Source organism: Maniola jurtina, chromosome 17 (genome assembly GCF_905333055.1).
Source record: "Maniola jurtina chromosome 17, ilManJurt1.1, whole genome shotgun sequence".
Taxonomy (NCBI): domain Eukaryota; kingdom Metazoa; phylum Arthropoda; class Insecta; order Lepidoptera; family Nymphalidae; genus Maniola; species Maniola jurtina.
This window is the reverse complement of record NC_060045.1, coordinates 814,876-834,670: the sequence shown is the minus strand read 5'-3', so window position 1 is coordinate 834,670 and position 19,795 is coordinate 814,876. Positions and strand designations below refer to the sequence as shown.

General features: G+C 38.2%; 1 protein-coding gene and 1 long non-coding RNA gene across 10 annotated transcripts in view; one reads left to right on the top strand and one right to left on the bottom strand.

The window, feature by feature from the left end:
* The first annotated feature begins 320 nt into the window (after positions 1-320).
* Positions 321-19,795, top strand: part of LOC123873987 (pericentrin-like) — a 63,133-nt gene continuing 43,658 nt past the window's right edge. For 3 of the 9 annotated variants that reach the window (XM_045919119.1, XM_045919117.1, XM_045919122.1), the window contains exons 1-9: positions 321-484; positions 741-1,787; positions 2,966-3,687; positions 4,203-4,211; positions 4,375-4,510; positions 4,820-4,963; positions 5,944-6,036; positions 8,444-8,506; positions 15,387-15,488. In XM_045919119.1, the coding sequence (XP_045775075.1) occupies positions 440-484; positions 741-1,787; positions 2,966-3,687; positions 4,203-4,211; positions 4,375-4,510; positions 4,820-4,963; positions 5,944-6,036; positions 8,444-8,506; positions 15,387-15,488 (2,361 nt within the window). In that variant the 5' untranslated portion in view covers positions 321-439. Of the gene's footprint in view, positions 485-740; positions 1,788-2,319; positions 2,341-2,965; positions 3,688-4,202; positions 4,212-4,374; positions 4,511-4,819; positions 4,964-5,943; positions 6,037-8,443; positions 8,507-11,382; positions 11,434-14,083; positions 14,233-15,386; positions 15,489-19,795 lie in introns of those variants that run through there. The other 6 variants (XM_045919121.1, XM_045919118.1, XM_045919120.1 and 3 more) reach the window with 6 other exon arrangements.
* LOC123873993 lies at positions 6,483-19,281 on the bottom strand. The gene is made up of 3 exons (XR_006797818.1): positions 19,270-19,281; positions 13,116-13,119; positions 6,483-6,582 (listed from the first exon to the last, which is right to left on the bottom strand). It is a non-coding gene; the product is annotated as an uncharacterized LOC123873993 (long non-coding RNA).

The window sequence follows — 19,795 nt, the reverse complement described above, 5'->3', positions numbered from 1 at the left end:
TTTATTTTTTACTTTGAATCTTATTCCGTTTAATATAGTGCATTTTGTATCGCTATCTGTCAAATATGAGCTCTGACAGTTTCATTTTACGTAAGAAATTAAGTAGTTTAAGATCCTAAAATTAAATAATGAGCTTTACTACTAACCCCAGGCTGGATTCAAAAATTTAACTACAGGTAGTATAAAGCAAAAGAATATTTTGAAAAAAATAATTGTACTTGTTTCTAAAAATATAAGCAAAATACGTGAACTTCTAAAGAAGAGTACCTATATGTTTCTTGCTTGTAAAGGAATGCATTAGTTTTGAAATTAAATGGCGCTGGCGTTTGTGTTTTGTGTTGTTCTGTCGTATTTTGTTTGAAAAAACGTCGTCCTGACGACAGGTTTACTGACTTTTTTATGAATTACATTGACGATATTACTATGATTTTATTAAATTATGGATGAAACCCAAAAAGATCTGCCACAAACGTCGGAAAATAAGGTAACCGTTATGATTTATCCTGCTAGTATCAAGAACGTAATTTGTACCGATAGAAATAATTATTTTCGTAAGTTATTTTTATACAAAAAGGATACGGGCATCTCGATAACTTCATATCTCTGCCAGAGTATCATTTGGTTTTCATGAAGCGATTATGGACCCGCATTATTGACCGAATTATGCAAAGTTACAGTTCCCGCGTTCTTATAAGTTACGAAATTTCACCGATTTATTTATAATTTCTGTATATTTTTAGCATGTCCTTCCGGATGTCGTACATTCACAACAAATTCCCACTGTAGAAGCCGTTGACAAAGATACGGGCTCTGAAATTGTGACGAGAGAAAGTGAGCAGGAAGTGGTTCGCGATGTATCTCACGATAACGACGATGTTACGACAGAATCGATATCTGAACACATTCCCCAAGCCGAGTACTCTATTACAGAGTCTGAGCCAGGCCCCTCACAATCACAGGACTTACCTAAACCTGAAACAAGCGATAACATAAAAGATAGTTCTTTAAACCCACCGTTAAGTCAAGTTACAGCTTTAAGCCCAAATCAACAAGATTCATCTCATCACAGTACATCGTGGAACCTAGAAATTTACCAATCAGATAACCGCATAAGTGAGGAAAGCCCCGTCATACTTGCATTATCCTCGGACACATCTAAAGATGCACAAAAAAGTAAACCTATATCTAAAGATTCTAGCAATAATACACCTCAACACTCACCGAGAAGCGAATATGTAGATTCACTTAATTTTAGCCTTAATGAAAATCCTGATAGTACAAACTTACCCAATGAATCCAGTCCGTCTCTTGAAAAAAGTCCAAAATCTCTCGACCAGTGTAGTTCTGGATCAGAAGAGATCATCAAGTTGGATATTCGAGGACAAGGTGCTCCTAAGTTTCCCCTACAAGCTGCGAAAATCATATTTGGGCCTCCACCAAGTGGCAGCACTGTAATTGGCCCAACATTGGAGCAAATACCAGTGTTTCAGAACCTGTTATCGCCTTGCCTTGTTGGTGCAAATGAGGGGGTTAAGATAGAGGAAGTATTTGAAGATAGTTCTTCCCCTTTAAAAGAGTGCACTCCTGACAAATCCTTGACACCAAGTTCGGGAAGTGAAAAGATTGAACAAGATGTTTTAATTGAAGAAATAATTATTGAGGATGACTTAAAAGAGAAATGTAGTAAGGATGTTACACCACCTAAATCTTTTATACCAGATGAGACTATGTCCTTTACGACTATGAGCACAGATTATAAAACCATTTGTGAGGAATTTAATGTGAAGGTATTGATTTTATATGGGGTTTGTTGCTTGGTTTGCCTGGTCTATGTGGTCTTGGTGTTCTATGCTACCTTACTTGTACTATTAACACCTATTGCATCCTATGCTTGCACCATTAAAATGTTTAATCGCATGTCTGGAATGCTTGTGAAATTGAATGTTAAATAATGATTGCACATTTTTATTTATTTATGCCTCAATATAGTATTTTTTGAATACTTATGTATTTTATTTGTAGATTTTTTTTACCTGTAATAAATAGGTAAGTAATTAAATTATTTAAAAAATCATAATTAAAGAGTAAACAAAATATCTGGAATTTATCCAAGAAGTTGTTAACTAAAACCTCACTATGTATAAACTTTTTTGAATAAGTTTGAAATGAAATACCTTTGTATAGTCTCTGTATATAAAGTTTACTTGTCAACTTAATCTTTACTGTCATTTGATTAAATTGTTTACAATTTAAAATATAACATTTTGAAGAGATTTTTAAGTATTTTCATATGTGAAACATGATTTTTTATTAATAAGGATGTCCTTTTCTTATTATAAAGTATTGACTTTTGACTTCTATACATAATAATTTGTGACTTTCATACATAATATTGTGCTTGCATTTGTGTCTTGTTTTGTGCATGGACTAAAGGAAAAAGATAGATGGAATTGAACCCTTGCAAAATTACCAGTCTCTCTGCATCATATCCCTCATTGCTGTGGGTTGTGACCCCTTTCCATTAATCACTAATGGAATTCGAAACTTTTAATTACTTCCTATTTCAACAATTTATTTACTAAACCCTTCTCATTCTGAGAGGAGACCTGAGTTAGCAAAGGGTTGAGATGAAGATGATGATTTTCTTTCCTGTGGGATATCTGATCTTGCTGTCGGCTGCTGACCTTGAAACAGCTTTATTCATGTAATGGTCCTTCAATTTAGCACTATTTTGGAAACTGTTTAGCTGTTAAATATAAAAAAATTCAAAGATATTATTTCAAAACTATGTATTAATTAGTAAATGGAAGTGAGTTACTCAATGTTTGAAAACGAAAGCTACGGAGGGTTCCAAATGTGTCCTAGTCTGAGAAGAGGCCCACACAAGCTGAGCTGTATCTTTTTCCTTTCAAGTCTTATGTTTTGTGTATAAATGTTCTACAGGCTTCCAATCTGTCCTTTCCAGCTTGTGCATTTGGAAGAAGCTATTGCAAAACGCGACGAACTAATCGAGGAACTAACGGTCTCATTGCAGCGTTCCGTCGACGAACGGGAACACCTTAAACACGAAAATGACCACCTCACGAACGAAGTACAGAACCTACAGCATATTATTGGTGAAAAGTCTCAATCTGAACACGATACGATCAAAGCACACCTATCCGACTTCATCAAATACCAAAGCTTGATAAAAGGTGACTCTACAAAATACTACTCAGCATTGATGAGCGGTACTACGTCCCTACAAAGTTCAAATGGAGAAAAAGATATGGATAGAGAAGAGATAACTGTGAACTACTCAAAATCTGATTTAAGATCTAGTTCATCAGACGAATTCCAAACGGGTTTCGAAAACAAATTGACGCTTATACTAAACAATTTTGAAGGGTGCATAGAAGATAATATGAAGAATAAATTGCGTGAGAGTTTAATTCATTTGTTGTGTGACGAAATTGGTAAAATGAGGGTAGATTTTGACACTGACATAAAAGAGCTAGAAACGCAAATGAAGCAGGATAAACAAGCTAGTATAGTGGAGTCGAGACGCTTAAGAGAGCTTTTAAGTTCGGTTAAAGCGGGTAATGCAGATATCGACGCTTTGAGAGAGGAGTTAAGCGTCAAACATGAGAAAGAGATGGAGAATTTAAGGACATACTTTGAGAAGAAATGCTCGGATATGGAACGAAGGTAATTGTTACTAACTGCTTCTATCTTTCTTAAAATACGCTTTTTTAAGATACGCTTGATGCTATAGTTTTACTATATTATATGTTTGTTTGCTAGATATAGAACGTCGTGCCAAACGGTTGTAGTTTTCGGAGTTTGTGTGTTTGTTTTGCCACCGAAAGTCTTTGGTTGAGATCTATAGAACACACTTTGACTTTGACTTATTAAAATAGTGTTATATCGCTGAAAATAATCTGTCCCTGTCTGTTTTAGCTTAAACTTAAGTCTGAGCAAAGTCAAAGTATGCTCTATTCTATAGATCCCAGCCGATATCAACCTTACTACCCGTGCCGCTACTGATCTCGCGCGGCGGCACGGCGAGAGCGGGGCATCGCGCGGGGAAGTGGGAGGAGGGTTGTTTTGGAGCCAGGTGCCATGTTAATGCGCACGGGTAGCACTTAGCCAAAAATTAATTTTCTAAGTTTTTGTTTGTTGATATAATACTAATATTAGTTCTATTATTTTATGCTGCTCAGGAAAGAAGGGTAAGTCTAACAATTACAATAAGCAGCATATTTATATACCCCGATTGCATACATCTCAACCTGTAGCGGACTATAGGTACTTGAAAAAAAATGGTGGAAGTCGGGAGTCGTAGGCACGTAGGAGAATGTTTAGGTGTTTAAAAGAAAACAATGATATTTGCAGTTACTCGGAGGAGGTGTGGCACGCGCGGTCGCGGGTGTCGCCCGCGGGCTCGGCGTGTGAGCTGGAGTACGACCTGGCCGCGGGAGATGCGAAGCGACGAACTCGCTCCGTGGATTTCAGCTCACTTAATATGGAGGTTACTCATGTTTATTTTATTAGTGCCATTTCATATTCATGGTCTACTGCACCTTTAACTTTTCGGAGCAATGTGCGTTTTAAGCAATTCAGTATCACTTACTTTAATGGTGAAGGAAGACATCGTGAGGAAACCTGCATGCCTGAGAATTCTCCATAATGTTCTCAATGGTGTGTGAATTCTGCCGTTTCCCACTTGGCCAGTATCGTGGACTATGGCCAAACCCTTCATATTCTGAGAGGAGAAACCCTTACGTGTACGAGTTCGACTTTCACTTGAATGGTTTAAAAAAAACCTCTACTCCTGCAGACATCCACCCTGGTGGAGAGCACGCTGAAACAGATCAACAAGAAGCTGGAACACCAGCTGCTGGAGATGAAAGCCGAGCACATCGCCTACGTTGACGAGTTACAGGCGAGGCACAGAGAGACCGTCGTTGCGTTTGAGGACCAGGTATTGATGATTAACTGTCTCATTGGTATAGTCGTCAAGCGATGGACGTCCAATACGGGATATAGGTCTCTTGTAGGGACTCCCACATGTCGAGGTCTTGCGTTACTGCCACCCTGCAAACCATATTGGAACACAGCAAATTTTGGGTTAGTAGGTATTTCAGAAGTTCAACGGGTAATTTTTTGTAGAATAAGAATAAGAATAAGAAGTGTTTATTTGCTAGAATATGGTATAATATACAAGTACATTGGTCTTAAATATTATGTGGAACCGCATGTATGAATATGAATTCTTTTTCCAACGTCTGTGCTTATAATACAGTGTATGCTATCATAGTATCGCGTGTAATCCTTTGTGACACAAGCGAAAACTTAACAAAAAACCGGCCAATTGCGAGTCAGACTCGCGCACTGAGGGTTCCGTACTCAGTTATTTTTTCCAACAATTTGGACGATAAATCAAAAACTATCATACATAAAAATAAATAAAAATTTGTTTTAGAATGTATACGTACAGCCCTTTAATATGATACCCTACTTGGTATAGTTATCTTACTTTGATAATTGAAACACATTTTAATTTTTTTAATGATGTAACCACAAATTCGCGGTTTTCAGATTTATTCCTGTAGTTGTGCTATAAGACCTACCTACCTGCCAAATTTCATGATTCTAGGTCAACGGGAAGTATCCTATATGTATAATAGTTTTGATTTATCGTGCAAAATGTTGGAAAAAATACCCGAGCACGGAACCCTCAGTGCGCGAGTCTGACTCGCACTTGGCCGGTTTTTCAGTGCCCTGCCCATTGTCACTTCAGTTTCGCAACCTGTTGAGCTGTGTCGGTTACTTTGGATCCTCTCATTTCTAATTTGATTGATTTGATCACATAGTCGTAGAGAAACTCCAAGCATAGCTCTCTTCATCCCCACTGAGTAACCTAGCTTTCTCATAAATAAATCGCTCATATTTTGTCCCCAGATAACTCGTCTAAAAGCCCACATCCAAACCACAGACAACACAGAACACAATGTGTCACTGTACCAGCAGGACATCGACTTAGAGCTAGAGAAGGTCAGTAGCTCACTTCTCTGTCTGTCATGATAAGTGTGGTGGTACCCCCATAGCATACAGAGATTATAATACATAGTTATACAGTCAACCAGTATGTTTGTTAATTATATTCTTCTCAAGTGATAACAATCGAGCAGAGTTTCTTGCTGGTTCTTCTTGGTAGGAAAGGCATTCCGAACCAGTGGTAGATGCTTTTGACGATTCAAAAGTACTTGTAAAAGTCTAATTGAATAAAATATTTTTTGAATCTCAATCTAACTTAAATTTAAGTTATGAAATAGACTGTCATATCAACTGACAGCTCAAACTACTGGTTTTAAAGGATTTTGGCACGCAGGTTCTCTCTAACATAGACTCAAGAAAGGATTTTGAGAAATCCTGAATATAATATAACCAAAGCGGTGATAGTAAAAATTTCTTTGGCGTAGTACCTACTACAATGAAAGGATAGTGCGCGCACAAGAAGTAGTCCAACCTGAAGTTGCAACATGGCTATTTGCGCAGGTCATAGGCTAAGGATTAAATAGATAAGCCTGTATTTGACAACTGTGTTTTGACTGTTTTTGCAAATACACCTTGTGCTCAGATTGGACTTTTCGTTTTGCTAGCATTAAACTGATAAGAATCATGAATTCTAGCAAAAATATAAAAAAAACCTTGCTATTCCTATATATATTTAAATTTCCTATATATATTTCCTATATTTTTGGGACTTTTGTTCGACACGATGCGCCACCCAAAAGTCCCATAAAAATTATGATAGGTGGGTAATCAACAAAATAATTTACATAAGGTTGACTGTATAACTTTTTCGCTATGGTGTTTCCTATACTAAAAAGGTGTTATGAATGTTTCTATAATTGTAAATACAATCAATGTACAAAATCACTACCATACATACTCATGCGAGCACCCATCTTGGATACCTCAGATCTTTCGGAACCAAATGGGAATTTTTGGAAACCTTATAATAATCCTTATTTAAGTTTTATCTCTTTTACTCTCAAACTTTACGACCTGTTTATAAAATGTTTTTTTGTGGACAAAATGAAAAATTTGACGAAATTCAGACCGGTTTTCGGATCTCTGAATCCGAAAACCATTTCAGGATCAGTCTAGAAAATGTTTTTGGTAAAATTGCAACCCTCTTAATTTGTCTTATTCGCTTCACATATATTCCTTTTGCCAATTCATCAAAATCTTTATAATTCCATTTATAATTATTATTTATTTAATGCGAATGCGTTATATGCTACTCGATGAACTGAACTTCAATATATTTAGATGTTGATACCCTTAGGGTCCCAATTTTATAAACAGGCCCCCACCCCTTTGTCATCTACACATGAACCCTGTACACAAGTCCTTTAGTGCAACTTTTCAAGTTTGCGTGTCATTTAGGGTGAGATCTATAGAGCGCACTTTGACTTTGCTCAAACTTAACACTGTCAAAACGAGACAGCGTTACACCGCTGGCATAAATCTGTCTTGTTTTTAACCCCCGACCCAAAAAGAGGGGTGTTATAAGTTTGACGTGTGTATCTGTGTATCTGTCTGTGGCATCGTAGCTCCTAAACTAAAGAACCGATTTTAATTTAGTTTTTTTTGGTTTGAAAGGTGGCTTGATCGAGAGTGTTCTTAGCTATAATTCAAGAAAATCGGTTCAGCCGTTTAAAAGTTATCAGCTCTTTTCTAGTTACTGTAACCTTCACTTGTCGGGGGTGTTATAAATTTTTAATTTAGACTTGTAATTGAAACTTAAGTCTGAGCAAAGGCAAAGTACACTCTATTGATCTCAGCCTTAGATCGTTGAGAAACTTATGGCAAAACGTTGTGTATAGCATATATCATTTTGATAGAATTATACACGTGACATGTTTGTTATACTCATGAGTCGCGTCACAATGCATGACGTTTTAAATGCCTGATACATTTTCCGTCTCTGTTTTTCCGAACTGCCATACCCATTCCAAGCCCGCTTCCATTTTAGACTGCATCATCACTTACCACCAGGTGAGATTGCAGTCAAGGGCTATCTTGTATCTGTATAAAATAAAAAAATAATTTAATTGAATTTCTAATTCAATATTTGGTTCAAAGTTTTACACCAAATACCAAAATTTCAGGTTTTTAACTCATTTCGTCTATGAGCTAGATACCTGTGACATGATCCAGACAGACGGACAGACAGCAGAGTGAAATTCATAGGACTCCGTTTTTACTGAACCCTAAAAAAATGTACAGTACTACCATTTTTGAGTCGCCAAAAAGATTGAATGGAAGTATATAGTTGACTTGAAGAGTTGCACTCAGGGCTTTGGCACTCGGGCCCTAATGTAACGTTATGTTGGTGCATGCTGGAATGCCGCTTGCTAACCGCCCGTGTGTGTAACGCGCCGCCGCACAGGACGCGAGCCGCGATGACGACGTGCGCAAGCAGGTGCTGCGCGAGATGCAGGAGCAGCTGCAGGTTGGTACACTCCTCAATTCAATTCAATTTCATTTATTTCCTGATACAGGTACAAAAAGGTATAAACCCTGACAGGGTTTGGAATTCTATAATGTCTAAATCTCTGGTCAGGCCTGGTGGAAGGCTTCGGCTGTGGCTAGTTACCACCCGTTTAGCGATTAAAGCGATTTATCGTTCTGATACCGGTTAGAAACCAATGGGGTGTGGGTTTGATAAAAACTGCCATACCCCTTCCAAGTTAGCCCGCTTCCATCTTGACTGCATCATCACTTACCACCAGGTGAGATTGCAGTCAAGAGCTAACTTGTATCTGAATTAAAAAAAAGAAGTAGAGGAAAAGCTAGTATACATTGGAAAGCGTTTGTAAACTAATAAAACATCATAATATTTTTATAGCCTCTTCGCTAGGTTAAGTATTGCAACAGATGAGCGCCCAATATTTAACCCATATCCCACACGTGATGGTCGACGCATTGCCACAATGTAAACACATGCCGGATTTATGTGGTATATTTTGTTTGTTGAAAGTTTTATGCGATATTTATAATGCTCTAAAGGAATTTGGAGATTATGGATCGATTTTGGTTGTTGTTTCTTGGATGAAGTAACCGTGATCATCATCATTCTATTTGACCTACGATCAGAGAATTCTTACACTTCAAGAAAAAGTAACTATACTTAGTGACTTACGACGCAATAGAGTGTAACTAAGCTGCGGCCTGAACTTTAATAAATACCTTTCTTTTCATTGCGTAAACTCTTATCTCTCCCTGTCTCTCTCTCTCTCCTCCTCTCCCTCTCTCTCTTCCTCACTCCCTCTCTTCCTCACTCCCTTCGCCTCTCTCACTCTCGCGCTCTCTTTGTCTCTCTCACTCACTGATGTTTGAACGAAATGGTTTGGAATGGAAATGGAAGCTTTCAGTTTTAAATTTGATTCTGCGTAGCATATACTTTTCAGAAACATCATTTTTTTATACCAATTTTTTTTGCGATAACTCAAACACCACTTTTTCGGGTCCGCTTTTTATCAAAAGGACGGCATTGTCTGGTCAGTTCAATATCTTGGGCTAAGTCCCCGGGATCTCTTCCTTGCGATCTTCCCAGTGAACATAAGTTTCTTGAGGTTATTCGCGTTTTTAGGGTTCCGAACCTCAAAAGGAAAAACGGAACCCTTATAGGATCACTTTGTTGTCTGTCTGTCTGTCCGTCGTGTCTGTCAAGAAACCTATAGGATACTTTCCGTTGTTCTAGAATCATGAAATTTGGCAAGTAGGTAGGTCTTATAGCACAAATACAGGAATAAATCTGAAAACCGGGAATTTGTGGTAACATCATTAAAAAAAAATTAAAACGTGTTTCAATTTTCAAAGTAAGATAACTATACCATGTGGGGTATCATATGAAAGGGCTTTACCTGTAAATTCTAAAACAGATTTTTATTTATCGGTTTTTGATTTATCGTGCAAAATGTTGGAAAAATACCCGAGTACGGAACCCTCAGTGCGCGAGTCTGACTCGCACTTGGCTGGTTTTTTCCTATCAATGTACCTAACCTAAGTTATAGTCGAGCATCCGCCGCAGACAGATGTTGGAAAGTCGCATCTTTATTTTAAATCTGTTTAAAATCACATGTGTAGACATATCAGCAATCATATTTGCAGTACATTACACCCGGAAATCTTGGTGTTGCCAAACGCAATGGGGTCGGCTCGCCTAATTGCCACTCCAAACACCTAGACCACTTGTTTACTACATTGCACCTACACTAGCTGATATCCGCGTCTTTATGTGCTACGTGATATTGTGGTTCTGTTTATTGTATTCTAATGACGGGTCGATTTATTCATTCTAATTCATTCATTATAGTTTTTGATTTATCGTGCAAAATGTCGGAAAATATACCCGAGTACGGAACCCTCGGTGCGCGAGTTTGACTCGCCCTTGGCTGGTTTTTTGTGATGAACCACACATTCACGATTTTCGGATTTATTCCTTTATTTGTGCTATAAGACCTACCTACCTGCGCATAATTCTAGGTCAACGAGAATTCCCCTATAGGTTTTATTGACAAACACGGCAGATGGACAAACAGACAGATAACAAAGTGATCCTATAATGGTTCCGATTTTCCTTTTGAGGTACGGAACCCTAAAAACTGCCATACACCTTCCAGGTTAATCCGCTTTCATCTTAGACTGCATATCATCACTTACCAGTAAGTGAGTTTGTAGTCAAGGTCTAAATTGTATCTGAATGAAAAAAAAAAAATTAGTTGTCTGTAAAGTCGGTTTACGACGATAGTTGAACGTGACAACAAAGGCCGATTGTGCTTCTTTGTCGCTCGTTCCGCGCTCTCGCTTGCACTTCAAGCCTTACATGGAACGCCTCAGAGCGAGGTAACGCCGCATGAGTCATGTTTTTTCGTGCGTGCAGCCGGCGCTATCGAATTATAAGACGTTGTCACGTCAAAAAAATTTTTGTCCGTCAACATTTAGTGGGCAAAGTACCTTATCGTGTACTGTTGGGCCTACGCACGCATTTTGGACAAGCGCCAGTGGACAAAAAGTTAACCATTAATAAAATGAAGTTCTCACTCCCTTGCCGCATCGAAATAGAGCAAGGTCCGTACTTCTTCAGTTGTTGTGGAGATTCTGTTTTGAATGGTGTCATCGGCAAAAAAACTTTATTTTCATCAAGTGATTGGAAACTTCCACGATTTTTGGAATGTTCTCCAAAAAATATTCAAATTGAACTTAAAAATTTATCAAAAAACTAGTGTTACCATAGTTTTATCGATATAATATTTAAAGTACCTAAACATTAAATCTAGTAATTTTGAGTGCGGTTTTTGTGTTTGTTGTGAACTTGTGTGAATACAATGTGGAAAAGGCATGCCGGATCGTGATTTGCAATTTTATTTGAGACGCGTAAGTTCCACTCCATTTATTTACCTTTCCAAAGGATTTCTGTAGTCAACCAGTCAGAAATCATTATCCATCTAATTAGTCAGTCAGTCAGTAATCTATAGTTTATCTTGTAAGTGCTCAGCGCATTTCTGTAAATACATAGATGTATTGTCAGTGCGTGTCCGCATGTGACGTCACAGTAAAACTAATATGGCGGTTGGTAAACATGCAGGAGGACGCCCATGGAAAAGTAAAAGTCAAAATCATTTATTCAAAGTAGGTACAATTACATTTATACGATATAGTGGTGATAATTAATTACGTAACTTAAAACTAAAGCTACGAGGGTTCCAAACGCGCCCAAGTCTGAGAAGAGCCCACAACAAACTCAGCTGGGTATTCTTTAAGTATACCCGGCTGAGTACGAGTAAGTACCGGGAAAAGTACAAGTATGTCTGAGATATAATGAGAGGTGTGATCTCTCTGGCGCAGTGGTGAGCTCTGTGGTCTTATTAATGGGGGGGTCCCGGGTTTAATTCCCGTAATTAGGCGAATTTATAATTTCTATAGTCTCTGGTCTTGTCAGATGGGAGATTTCTTCCATGGCCAATTACCACCCTACCGGAAAAGCTGTACTGCCAAGCGATTTACCGTTCTGGTATGATGGCTTGTAGAAACCAATCAGGGTATGGACTATAGGTTTAAGGAAACTACTATACTTCCGAGTTAGCTCGCTTCCATCTTAGACTGCATAATCATTTATCACCAGGTGAGATCGCAGTCTAGGGTTAACTTTACCTATCAAATCACAGTTTTCGGATTTTTTCCTTGTGTTATAAGACTTACCTAACTGCCAAATTTCTTGATTCTAGGGCAACGGTACCCTATAGGTTTTCTTGACAGACTCTACAGACGTCCAGATAACGAAGTGATCCTATAAGGGTCCCTTTTTTTCCTTTTGAGGTACGGAACCCTAAAAGGATTTACCGCGACTTCGTCCGGCCTTTCATCCCTGATACGTATAAATGCATCCTTATCACTTCCATAGAATAGAATAGAATAGATTTTTATTCAAATAAACTTTTACAAGTGCTTTTGATCTTTCAAATAATTTACCACTGGTTCGGAATGCCGTTCCTACCGAGAAGAACCAGCAAGAAACTCGGCGGTTGCTCTTTTCAATTTTTCAATTTACAATAATATTCCATACTATACAAGCAATTGCAGCCCCGCGCATTGCTGGAGCGTGTCAAATCCATGTTTTTTATCATTTATATAATATTCATATTATTATTATTGTAACTTTAAAATCAACAATCCAAGGCTTATACTACATCCAAGGTCTCAAATTACGGTTTAAGAAGTAAGTACGTATACAACACGTACCTACACGTACTTAGTAGACCGTGTGAGACCTTTGTCAAGATCAAAGCACAAATCCTCGTTTCCGCTGTAAACCCATTTGATAAATCCTCCATAAAATCAGTAATACCCATTTCTAAGTAGCAAAAATAATACATTGCAAGTTTTGCTCTATATTTAGTGATGTACTCGTACACTCATCGTCGAGTGAACGCACTCGTTTTGATATATTATGGACTACGACTGGCGCCAAGCCAAAAAACGAGTGACATTTTTCGCATGAATGACCCAGTTTTTGACCACGCTGTCTGCAAACACTCATTTTGTTTGAAAAAAAAAACTGGCCTGACTCGCACTTGGCCGGTTTTTTTTTATTTCGTTTCTTGGTCATGAGTTTCGAACCAGGATCTTTATTTATAAAAGCAGCTAGTATGAGGGCAGGACTTCCCAGTATTCTGAGCTTAATATATCATGCTTAGATATTTTTAACCCCCGACCCAAAAAAAAGGGGTGTTATAAGTTCGACGTGGTTCGTGTATATCTGTGCATCTGTGTACCTATCTGTCTGTGGCGTCGTAGCTCCTAAACTAATGAACCGATTTTAATTTAGTTTTTTTTTTGTTTGAAAGGTGGCTTGATGGAGAGTGTTCTTAGCTATAATCTAAGAAAATCGGTTCAGCCGTTTGAAAGTTATCAGCTCTTTTCTAGTTACTGTAACCTTCATTTGTCGGGGGCGTTATAAATTAATTTACACTTGTTTATTACAGAAACCCTAATAAGAATTAGGTATTTACGTAAAACCCCTTTCGACTCTGGGAAGTTAATACCAAATAATAACAAATCAGTTAATTAGGAATTAGGACTGCTAGTTAACGAAAATCGTCATAATATAAACAAATTATTGTTGGTATCATACCTGAAATATAAGGGCCTTATTCTTTAAGCAATAAAGTACAAAGCAATAACCAAAACAAACGGTAGGTAGGTACTTACTTCGTTTGTTTACAATACATTAGCAGTAGCAACTGATAAGGGTAGGGTCGTATGCCATGTTATGTACCTATGTTATATTAATAATTATCCTCAGTAGTACAGAAGCTGTGGCAAAGATTTGTGCATTGTGACGAATAAAAGATTTCTATATATGTGACTATAGTGAAATTGAGTGAATAGTTTTTGAGTTAACAATTTTTTTTTAGTTTGCGAACGTTTTCTTAAACATGACATTGATATTTCTCAAGTAATTCTTGTAAACTATGAATCAACTCGACTAAAGTGTTATTATCTCGTTAATCTGTACTTATTGTGACGTTTAATTTTATCATTATTTGAGTTTAAGTCTTAAAAGGCTAGAACTCGTAACCTTAAAAGTCAGTTAAAAAAAAAATCCTAAAAGTGTGGGTAATTGAAAAATTCATTTGACTTTTGTGTATGAAGAACAAAATGACGGATCTAATTGTAAGTTTACGATGAGAATTTTTATGTTGGACGACAGTTACCGACCGTTGGCCGTTCAATATTGTGATTTTATAGAAATTACGTTTAAATTGTCTATCAAGTTGTCTCAATTGCAATTGTATTGATTAATTGTTGATATAACACAGAAGAAGAATAGTTAGGATTTCATTTACAAGTGTTAATGTGCTTGGAGTGTGTGCCTTGAAGTGATAAGAGGTTATGATTATATGCTTTTGTTTTATATTTCCTGTCCAGTCGATGTATCTATATTTATGATTTGTTGAGGGACGTGTAGGCTCGTGCGATAGTGTATAATAAATATATTACTAGCTTAAGCCTGCGACCTCGTCCGCGTGGATTTAGGTTTTTGACGTGACAACGTCTTATAATTCGATAGAGCCGGCTGCACGCACGAAAAAACATGACTCATGCGGCGTTACCTCGCTCTGAGGCGTTCCATGTAAGGCTTGAAGTGCAAGCGAGAGCGCAGAACGAGCGACAAAGAAGCACAATCGGCCTTTGTTGTCACGTTCAACTATCGTCAGTAAACCGACTTTACAGACAACCAATTTTTTAACAATCCCGTAGGTACTCTTTGATTTTTTCCAGGTCTTTAACTATACCCATGAAAAAAACCACGTCAATCCGTTGCTCCGTTGCCGTGATTGAAGGACAAAGCATCAAACCAACAAACAAACACACTTTCGCATTTATAATATGGGTGATTTAGGGTGTGGTCTAGGATGATAGTGCATATCACTTTATTACTGCTTACCAGCGTTGATCCAAATCAATATCTGAATGGGGGACTGACTTCGGAGGTCCGAATTCCTCAGAGAGTTCCTCCAGAGAGAGATATTAAGTGCATGCATGAGCATTGAGCATATTAATTTAACTTTGTGCAAGTTGTGCAACCATCCTGCGCTCTGGTCACTAAATCCGTACACCAAAGGTTGCCTGTAAGAGATTGCTATAGCAATAAGGCCGCCTTTGCACGATCTAGTATAGTTTCTTCTAATCTTTTCTGTATACCATATTATGTTTGTGAGTGCAATAAAGTTTTCCAGATAAATAAATAAATAAAATAAGTGTTGCTTTCGGACCTGAGCAATGTGGAAGGGTTTTGGAAAAGCTAATAAGCTGTGATAACCCAGGTGCTGCTGTCGGACCCTGACGCGGAGCTGTCGAGCTGGCCGCTGGAGCTGGTGGCGCTGAGGGACAGGATCCACGCAGACAAGTCCAGCCAGGAGAAAGAGGTTAGTGTACTTTTTACGAAATTTACTTCCTAGGGTCTATACATATACGGCCTGCATTTGGCATGCACGATATGCGTTTTATTGGTAACTATGATATAGGTTTTTTAAATCCGGTGGGACTTATCTCTTTCCGGGATAAAAAGTAGCCTATGTGTTAATTCCGGGTCAGGGAATAATCTATCTTCATTCCAAATTTCAGCCAAATCCGTCCAGTAGTTTTTGCGTGAAGGAGTAACAAACATACATACAAACTTTCGCCTTTATAATATAAGTGTGATTAGTGTGAAATGAGCTACCAACCTGAAATTTTGGTGATTGCTCTAGAGAGTTGACTCAAAACCAACTATTGAATTAGAAATTCAATTTAAATATTTTTCAGGGTGTGCTTATCTCAAAAACCAAACTAGTTAGGAATATATTATGTACCATATACCTACTGTATTTAAACAGCTAAAGTAGTTTGTAAGCTGTGACCATAACAAACGAACATTTTTTTGGGGTTTTCTTTAACGGTTTGTTGCAATGTCTAGCTCTGAATTAAAATATTTCATACACCCAAAATATGTTGATCATAATTTTGTACGGAAGCCTAAAAGAGCGAGGCGCGACTCGCACTTGGCCGGTTTTTCTAATTCAATCGAAAAAAGTTGTAAAATCTTCTTAAAGATTTGTTAGTTAAAGATCAGATTTAAAAAGATTTGAACTGAATTTTAAGAGCAATACACGTCACCCATAAATCGCTTAAGGTTCTCAGTCAGTAATGTAACGCCATAAACTACTCCACTCACTGACTTTAATTCCTAAAGATTGACGACTCATTTGACGTCCGATGCTATAGATGAACCAAATAAATCCATGGAGAAATACACTATAAATACCGCCACCCTCGCATTCCCCTTGTATGAGTATTGGAGGTAACTGTAAGCGCACACTGGCGACAAGTCTCGTGACAAAAAATTGCCATGTTCCATTTATATTTTATGTGAAAAGCACGTTAATGCGACGTCGCATCGTATCTATCAAAAGCATAGGATCCGTAGGACAACATTTTCATACGAAATACAAGTTTTGACTCGTACTCTAACTGAGTCATCATCGGTCAGCCCAAACCTTTGGATCTCAAAAGCTGAATTATGCACAGAGATTCCCTTCATAATGTAGACAAGGAATAATGCCAGATTTCCCGAAATGCCCACAGGATAGGGAATAAAGAGGGTTTATATTTTGGCTGTATGACTGAAGCGAGACCCAGCGGGTCAGTTACATTTTTAAATAGTTATTTTGGCATATTTTGAGGTCTGTCAATCGCTCTGGGCTAGCATGGCAGACGACCTAAAACCTTTTCATTCTTAGAAGAGACCCGTGCTCAGTAGTGAGCTGGCAATGGGTTGTTCTTGAAGATGATTTGTGACTGTCCACTTAAACTTGAGTTAGCGTTTGTTCCTTTACCACATCAATCCTGCAGAATCAGCATTGAGGAGTTGGAATCTGGAGTTCACATGGTGTTATATTCTCATGTGAACGTTTGTTCTATATAAGGATCGATTCAGAACAAGTCTGTAGCAGCATCAAATAATATACGGAAACGCAGCTAAATAGCACTGTCTTCGATATGGTTCTGTCTCTGCGTTGTCGTCGTCAAGACAATAAGGGCAAAATAGTTGTAAAACAAAAAATCTCAAGTGTGATCTTTCTCCGAACCGCAAATGAGACTGCGTCTAACGATAGTATTGATAGCTATTGCTAAATTGTTTTTGTCTTCATCGTTAACTACTAACGGCTTGTTTCTATTGTCTTTTGACAGTTTAACTGCTATATTTGCAGCTATATTAGAGCAATAAAAGTAAATTAATTGAAGATATTAATTTTGACGTGATAGTCTAGTCACCAGTGGAAAAGCCAAGGTCCAGGTCCCAGGCTTTAACACACAGTCCTCTCACTTTTCGGTTCAAAATTCAAATTAAATTGCACTTGCTTTAACGATGAAGGAAACATTGTGAAGAAACCTGCCTCTTCTTCTTCTTCGTCGTAACACTCTTGGCAGAGCGGTCGTGGTCATCACGAAGCAACGTCTTTGAGGGCAGATGTTATACGCCTCACGAGCATTCGCCACTTCTCGCTGCTGGCCGACAGCCTGATACACTCATGCAATGGAACGCCCTCAGCAGACTTAATTTGGTCAGTCCATCGCATGGGCGACTTTCCTCGCCCTCTAGTGCCCTCCACCTCGCTTTGCACGACAAGACGCTCGATGGAGTTACTCTCACGCCGGGAAACCTGCCTAGGAGTTTCAATAATCAGCTAGTCAAACTAACTGACTGACACATTGTCAACAACCGCAAAGCTCAAACCGCAGCGCTGACTTGAGAGCAAACTTGAGATTCTGCTAAAGAAGCTAACTTGGCACAGCCCACCCAGCAAGATTTCTAGCTCAAATGTCTTCGAATGCAAAGAAAACATGATCCAGCTTACCGCGGCAAGCGCAAAGTAAGAAGACATTTAATTAGGATTAGACGGCGGGCGGCGGCGCATAGTAAATAATGCGCGGGTATAATTAGATGCGTTCACTCACCCGCCTGCACCGCGCGTCTACGTGCTAATGACGTGCTTGCGTGTGCGTGCGATGCAATCAGATGTATTGCAAAACTGCCCTTAATCTTCTTCTTCCCGTCCTTTATCCCACGCTATGCTGGGTTGGCACAACGTCTTTTTCTTCCACTCATTTCTGTCATACGTCAACGCATTTTCCACCCCGTTTACCACATATCCTCTTTCACGTAGACCATCTATCTATTTTTTTGTTTGGCCTTCCTCTCCTCTTTTTTCCTTCCATATGCATATTTAGCATTATAGGGACTTCCATACGCCGCGGGTTGGCGTCGTTTACAGCTCGTTCACACAGGCTGCGTAAGCGTAGACGTAGCGAGTACTTTTGCGTTGTAATATATGGAACTGTATGAGACATGGCTTACCGCTTGCGTGGCGTGAACGTTCGCGTAGACGTAATGCGTGCATTTATGTCTACGGATTCACGCGCGTCACTACGCACTGTCACGTGTGCGTGCTTGGTGTGAATCGGCCTTTAGGTAGGTCTATCGGCCTACGACTCGTTTGATATTGTTTGTCCACATAATGGGGATCTACCAACACTGCAGGTATTATAAAACCTGGGTATAATTACTTACATAATAATGCGTTACAATATATTACTTGTATGTAAAAAATTCAGATATAATAGATGATATTCAGCTGTTCATACTTTGAACTTTGAATCCATTACCCCCTTACCTCTTACCGTAATATGAAGATAACATCTGATGTCTGTAATGTATCACACTATGCTATCCCATTGCCAGATGTTCACCCATGCTGTAGGGTTCGCTGTATCAGTACACTCGAGATAATGATTTTAATTTCATAATTTATTCAACCGGGGGAAAGTCGCGCTCGCAAGTGTATTATTATAATAACTAAACGTTACTAAATATTTAGTCTTAGTTAGTTTACAAGTAACTAAATATTTCTTCCAAGTGATTCCTTCGTATTTTTTGAAATGAAAACCACAAAAAGCCTAAGAAAGAAGAAATTGCATACAAAAATTTGAAGGGATTGTGGCATTTTTTTTTACATATTTTTTGTACCTCCGTAGAAAACCAAGTGACGAACATATATTCCACGGATTTGTGGTAAAAGCTTACCGAGGTTGAAAACTTTTTTTGTGATTTTTAAGAAAATGATACTTACATTTTTCATCAACTATTCGACGGTTCAAAATATTTACAGTAACATATTTGAGGAACTAGCGAACAAAATGGTGAAATTAAAACCTCAAATACTATGCGATCAAATCTGCGATACGATTTTTTAAATCCGGAAGTTTTTGCCCAATAAATAAAAATTTTAACGTTTTCTTAGCAAAACGGCCCGAGATTGTGCTAAAACTGTGCCCAAAGTTCGTCATTCCGATCAAAACAACTAGAAAGTTTTAACAAACATTCAGTTTTTATTCCTTATTTTTATTTTCACCAGCGCGGTTTATTGTGCTCGCAGAAATAATTTCTGTCTCTGACAGTACCTTGCCTCTAATTTCTATTACGTGTACATGACCTACTAATTGCTCTTTCCATTGAATCACCATGGAGTGCATAAGTAGTGCTTTTACTGAAGCATAAGGATGAACTGACTTGTGTAATACTGCCCTAAATATTAAACTATCGACCTACATACACATAGAAGATTTCATATAATCGATACTTGTCTTAGTTCAATATACTTACATATACATATAGTAACTAGAATACTGGATG